The 6,585-nt window shown below is 56.7% G+C and overlaps 2 protein-coding genes across 2 annotated transcripts in view; both read left to right on the top strand.

Moving 5' to 3' along the window:
• ADCK4 (aarF domain containing kinase 4) overlaps positions 1–5,839 on the top strand; it is a 36,815-nt gene extending 30,976 nt beyond the window's left edge. The window contains exons 13-15 of the mRNA XM_011952488.1: positions 1,001–1,066; positions 4,316–4,402; positions 4,991–5,839. Of these exons, the coding sequence (XP_011807878.1) occupies positions 1,001–1,066; positions 4,316–4,402; positions 4,991–5,329 (492 nt within the window). The 3' untranslated portion in view covers positions 5,330–5,839. The remainder of the gene's footprint in view (positions 1–1,000; positions 1,067–4,315; positions 4,403–4,990) is intronic.
• NUMBL (numb homolog (Drosophila)-like) overlaps positions 5,376–6,585 on the top strand; it is a 25,375-nt gene continuing 24,165 nt past the window's right edge. The window contains exon 1 of the mRNA XM_011952544.1: positions 5,376–5,776. Within this exon, the coding sequence (XP_011807934.1) occupies positions 5,684–5,776 (93 nt within the window). The 5' untranslated portion in view covers positions 5,376–5,683. The remainder of the gene's footprint in view (positions 5,777–6,585) is intronic.

Genomic DNA, 6,585 nt, shown 5'->3' with positions numbered 1-6,585 from the left:
AACAGCCACAGTATTCCTCAGCCAGATAAATGCACTGTGATAGATTCACACAATGAAGTCCTTACACAGCAATGTGAAATGAGTGACTGAGCTGGAGTGACACATGGCAACAAGGATAAATCGCAAAACCATGCTGGGCAAAAAGCACAAGTTGCAGGAGAACAATAGTAAATATCACTTTGGTGAAGTTTGAAAATATGCACACCATTACTGTAGATTGTTCACGGCTGTACACATACATAGAAAATACAGAAATGCATAAATGAGAATTTCAGGAAATAGTGATTGCAGGAAAGTGGTGACCCTGGGGACCTGGGGGAGGTGTGATCAGGGCAGGATACACAGGAGGCTTCACGTGGATGGGGAGTTTTGTTTTTTTTTTTGAGATGGGGTCTCACTCTGTCACCCAGGCTGGAATGCAGCGGTGCAATCTGGGCTCACCGCAACCTCCACCTCCCAGGTTCAAGTGATTCTCCTGCCGCAGCCTCTCGAGTAGCTGGGATTACAGGCACGCACCACCACACCCAGCTAATTTTTATATTTTTAATAGAGACAGGGTTTCACCATGTTAGCCAGGCTGGTCTTGAACTTCCTGACTTCATGATCCACCCACCTCAGCCTCCCAAAGTGCTGGGATTACAGGCGTGAGCCACCATGCCCGGACGGATGGGGAGTATTTTATATTTTAGGCTAGGTGCTGGGTGGTGGGATTTGTGGGTATTCATTTTACTTTTCTGTATATTTTGTTATGCTCTCGATTTTTTTTTTCTGGGTCTAAAATTTGTTATTGCATAAACAATTAGAACTAAAAAAAATAAAAGCCTTCAGCTACCTTCTGGGGGTGAGTTGGAAATGTGGAGATGAGGCCAGGAGCCCAGTCAGGCAGCCAGGCAGGGACTCTGGCAGGGTCATGGGGAGGAAGACAGATCCTGCCTGCCCCAATAGACAGTGGGGGTGTGACTGGGATCCCAGCATTCCTTTCACCATTCCTTGCTTCCAGGTGACCCTGCTGGACTTTGGTGCAAGCCGGGAGTTTGGGACAGAGTTCACAGACCATTACATCGAGGTGAGTCTCCCCCAGACCCCAGAGCCTCTGAAAGGCTGAGGCTCAGGCCATATACTGAGGCAGAGGAGTAAGAAGGAGAAATGCAGCTTCTGGAATTAATAAATAATAGTAATACTCGTAGCAACTAGCACACACCAAGCACTTAATATGTCAGGCTCCATCTTTAGTGCTTACGTATAGCGTATAGTAACCAATTTAAACCACACAGCAACACAATGCGGTAAGGACCATTTTTAGGCCCATTTTACAGATGAAGTAACTGGGTTCTAGAGAGGTTAAGTCACCTGCCCAAGATCACAGCAGACTTGGGATTCAAATTCAGGTAGTCCAGGTCCAGAGTCCAAGCTTCTAACCACTGCCCAGCTCCCTCCTAAGAGAAAGGCCCACAGTGACCATCTTGTCACCTCCAGACTCCACGCTGTGCAGGGCCCTGGTGTCCAGCCCAGGTGTGTGTCCCTGGGGGCAACTCCGTCTACAGGAGGTGCTTCCTCACGTACTTTGCTTGTCTCTCCCACCGACTGGGGTCAGTTTGTCTTGGAGGCTGCAGAGAACACCATTTCATTAATTGTTGAAATTAGACATTTGCCCTGGGTCCTCTAATCATGTAGCCATCAATCTAAATGTTTTCTTTTCTTTTCTTTTTTCTTTTTTTGTTTTTGAGATGGAGCCTTGCTCTGTCACCCAGGCTGGAGTGCAGTGGCGCAATCTCGGCTCACTGCAAGCTCCGCCTCCCGGGTTCACGCCATTCTCCTGCCTCAGCCTCCCGAGTAGCTGGGACTACAGGCGCCCACCACCACGCCCGGCTAATTTTTTGTATTTTTTAGTAGAGAGGGGGTTTCACTGTGTTAGCCAGGATGGTCTCAATCTCCTGACCTCGTGATCCGCCCGCCTCGGCCTCCCAGAGTGCTGGGATTGCAGGCATGAGCCACCGCGCCCGGCCTTTTTTTTTCTTTTTTTTAATCGAGACAGAGTCTTGCTCTGTCACCCAGGCTGGAGTGCATTGGCGCGATCTTGGCTCACCACAACCTCCACCTCCTGTGTTCAAGCAATTCTCCTGCCTCAGCTTCTCGAGTAGCTGGGATTACAGGCACGTGGCACCACACCCGGCTAGTTTTTGTATTTTTAGTAGAGATGAAGTTTCACCATGTTGGCCAGGCTGGTCTCGAACTCCTGACCTCAGGTGATCCTCCTGCCTTGGCCTCCCACAGTGCTGGGATTACAGGCATGAGCCCCCCTGCCCAGCCAATCTAAATGTTTTCTGACCCCTCTCTGTGCCCAGCTGTATTCTAGGCAAAGCTGGAGACACAGCAGTGACCTGGGCCCAGCCTAGGCCCCTCCTCACAGAACTCATAGTCCAGTGAGGGGACAGTGAGGACCCAACGTGGATAGGGCTGGGGTGGGGGAAGCACAAGGGACCGTGAACCCAGAGGAGGAGCCTGACCCAGCCTGGGGAGCCAGGGAGGGCTTCCTGGAGGAGGGATTGTCAGCGTCCAGACCTGAGGGATGAGGGGGGCCAATTGGGAAAAGGCTCAGAGGGTATTCCAGATAGACAACATGTGCCAAGGCCAGGCGGTGATAAGGGATATTCCCATTACAGCAGCACTTCTCAGACTTGGATGTGCATGTGAAGCCGGGCGATCCTGTGCAGGTGTAGATTCTGGTCTGGAGGCGGGTGTAAGATGCTGTGTTCTGACACGCACCCACGTGATGCCAAGGCTACCCGTACGGGGACCACACTTGTAGTAGTAAGGCCCTAGAGGACCCAAAGGAAGCTCCCATTCTGACTGGGAGGGCAGGTAGGGGAGCAGCACAGGAGCCAGTGAGGAGGCTGCAGCAAATCACTGTGGCAGCTCGTACTGTATCCAGGTGCCCTGCAGAGCCATGGAAAAAGATTTGAGCAGGGAAAGGATGCAGTTAGAATTTGAAAACTCCCTCTGAATAAGAAGTGGTCTCTAAACCTGGGGGCTGGGAGCCCGGGGCAGCTGTGGAGAGGGGCAGAGGGGTGGCTGGGAGATGCCCAGCTGGTAATCCATGGGAGCAGACAGGCTGGAAGTCAGCGATGGAGGTGTCCAGGGATTTGGCCTGGGGACTGGTGGGGCCACCTCTGAGATGGGAACAGGAAGAGGAGGTGATAACCCCTTACACACAGGCCCGTTGGGGACCTCTCCGCAGGCCACTGAGGCACAAAGCCGAGGCCCTTCGGGTAGCTGGGACATTTTGCTCCCCACTGATACCCTCCCCTCCTACCCAGGCCTTCAGCCTTTGCCAGTTTATAAAAGCCCCATCACACCAGCTTCTGAGGACCACAGGCCTGACAGATGGCCAGACAGGCTCGGGCAGGGGGAGCAGCGAGGGAATGGAATTAATCCCGAACCCCTCTCCTCACAAAAACGGGCAACCCAGGGGTGTGACCCAGGTTCCAGTCCCTACTCCGGGTCTGCTTTCCCTTCTGTGAAATTGGGACCCACGTGCCCACCTCTTAATAATGGTAGATTATAATATTTTCAGTGCTTCCTGCATGAGACACAGCGCCAGGCATGCCACAGGCATCACCTTCTCTATCCTCCCAACAGCCCCATGAGGAAGGCACTTTTAGCATCCCCACTTCACAGATGAGAAAGTGGAGGCCCAACAGGCCGGCAGGTGGCAGAGCTGGGATGGAGCCCTAGCCAGCTGGCCCCAGCTGGGTGTCTGTCCATGCCCACAACTCCTGCCCTGTGTGTATGAGCTTATGGCTGGAGAGCTGCTCAGCTCCACACACTCATTTGCTAAAGCAAGGTTCACCCAGGACCTCCTGAGCACCAGACCCTGTGCCCCATGCGACTATACCCAACTGGGATCCTCGCTCTCACAGGGCTTAAAGTCCAGTGCGGGAGACAGAGAGGTGGTCCCTGGCAACTTTGGATGCAGTTCTGGGTCACGCTCACACCTGTCCAGTTGAGTGTTTGGACCCACCAGCAGCCCTGACACTTGTTCCTTGCACTGTTTCACTGTGGCAGTTCCCGGGCAGGCCCCACATTGCCAGCTAGGTGGGCAGGATCCCTGCCCGCCTCCTCTCCAGGCTCTGGAACAGTCTTTAAGGGAGTCACAGACCGGCAGAGTAGGGAGCAGGAAGCTTCCAGGTGAGGGAGGGCCCAGGCAGATGAGAATGGAGGTGGGTACACGGGAGGCCCAGGCTTCCAGCTCCTCTTCTTCAGAGCCCCCTTGAGCCCCGGCCTTTGTCCCTCTAACCCCCACCCGTCTCCCCAGGTGGTGAAGGCTGCAGCTGACGGAGACAGAAACCATGTCCTACAGAAGTCCAGAGACCTCAAATTCCTCACAGGCTTTGAAACCAAGGTGGGGAGACACTGCAGGAGAAAGGGACGGGTGTCTATTGGTGGGGTACAGTGCGGGGCTGCTTATCTCCACTGAGGAACTTGAGTGGGGTATGGAACATGTCTCTACCTGGGGACTGGGGGCTTTAGGAGGGGCTTTTGTCTCTACTAGGGAGAATGGAGGCTCTGTGTCTATACCCGGGGAGTGGGGGACTCTAGGATGGATGCTTATTCATGCTGGGGGCTTTGGGGAGGAGTGGGAGTAGTGAGGGGAGGTGGCTGCCTGACTCCTCAGGAACCCTGGGAACATGGGCACTGTGGATCTGTTCAGGAGGGGCGGGGGCCACTTCTCTATTGTAGAGAGAGTAGAGGGCTACTTGTCTGTTGGAGGCTCTGCGGGGAAGCAAGGGGTGCTTACTCGGGGAATAGGGAGCTGCTTGTCTAGTCCAGGTTCTGGAAGGAGCGGAAGCTGCTCACTCTTGGGGGTATCCGGGCTTGTGTTGATGGTGGAGACTGGAAGGAGTGGAGGCTACATGTTGCTTCTGGGTTATGCAGAGGGCTCTTATGTCCACACTGGCTGCCTTTGCTGTCCCCCCCATCCCACCCCCAGGCATTCTCTGACGCCCACGTGGAGGCAGTGATGATCCTGGGGGAGCCCTTCGCCACCGAGGGCCCTTATGACTTTGGGTCGGGGGAAACTGCCCGCCGCATCCAGGACCTCATCCCGGTGCTACTGCGGCACCGGCTGCGCCCCCCACCCGAGGAGACCTATGCCCTGCACCGCAAGCTGGCAGGGGCTTTCCTGGCCTGTGCCCGCCTCCAAGCCCACATCGCCTGCAGGGACCTCTTCCAGGACACCTACCACCGCTACTGGGCCAGTCGCCAGACAGACGCAGCCACTGCCAGCAGCCTCCCTACCAAAGGAGACTCCTGGGCGGATCCCTCATGACAGCCTCCATGGGGGATTCAGTCCCCAAAGCAGGCCATACCCTGCTGTAGTGCCTCTTAGCCCTTCCCCCTCTGCCCTGGGTCAGGGGAGCCCCCTGGGCTTCCCAGTCTTGCCTGGCTCTCCTCCTTGGCCCAGGAGCTGAGGATTCTTGGGGCTGGGGAACTCCCAACTTCGTGCCCTAGATCCTGCACCTCCCCACTCCAAAGTGGGCATCCGGGAACTTTAAGCCAGGGAAGCAGTTAACTTATCTGTGCCAACATTTGAGGGAGCCTTGGGCCCCTGCATGCCGTTTTCAGATCCGGACTCATCAGGGGGAGCCCTCACCTCTGCCTCAAGTCTCCCGTAGAAGGCGCGATGGTGGTCCTGGAGGCAGTCCTCACCTCTGCCTCCCTCGCTCCTCCAACAGCTGCCTTCTCCCGGGTTCCAGCCTCTCAGTGTGTTAGAGAGGTAGGGGTGCGGGGGGAGGGGGGAGCTGAACCTTCAATCGGAATAAAAGCAACCCTCCCCTTCCCCCAGCTCTTTTCTCTGCGCTAGGGTTCCGGAGAGAGGGGGAGGAGCTCGCCAGCGGCCTCCAGGTGCAGATGGCCAGCGCCCCCCCACCCCCTTGTCTGAAAGCCCCAGCCCTGCCTGTGCCATCTGTTGCCGGGAACCTCCTTCTCGCCTTCCCCACCCCCCCACGTGCTGACCACCTGCTCTAAGGGCTGTGGCAGCTGAGGCCTCCCCCACACACAGTGCCTCTTGGCTGGAGGCTCCCTCCCCTCGCTCCCGGCAACCTCGCCTTTACTAAGGGGCTCTAATGTCACTGCCAGCTGCTTTGCCAAACCCACAGGATTGGCGTAGGGGGCGGCGGGGGCGCCGCAGCGGCCAGAACCGCGCCCTGGTCCCAGCCCGGCGCCCCCGTTCCCAAAGCCGAACCGATCGCGCACCAGGACGCCTTGGTCTGTTCACACCCCCTCCCCTTGCTCGCAAAAAGTGCCTCGTCACCGCTTCTGCCCGCCTCCGCCGGGCTGGGGAACCATGGGGTTAGCGGGAAGATTTGGGGGTGTGGGGCGGCAAGGCGCCTCCAGAAGCAACTCTTTCGGACGCGGAGCTGGAGGGGATCTGAGGTCAGGGGTCACGGAGGGGAAGGAGTCCAGGCCAGGATGGACCGGGGGAACGACTCGGAGATGTTCATTGGCATGCTCAGCCCGGGACTGGCCAATGGGCGTGGCGGGGCGGTGGCCGCGCCGGGGAAGGCGGGGTGGTGTCTGCGTGGG

The sequence above is a fragment of the Colobus angolensis genome, unplaced genomic scaffold, assembly GCF_000951035.1.
Source record: "Colobus angolensis palliatus isolate OR3802 unplaced genomic scaffold, Cang.pa_1.0 Scaffold34, whole genome shotgun sequence".
NCBI lineage: Eukaryota > Metazoa > Chordata > Mammalia > Primates > Cercopithecidae > Colobus > Colobus angolensis.
The sequence above is the reverse complement of the archived record's forward strand: the minus strand, read 5'-3'. Positions and strand labels throughout refer to the sequence as shown.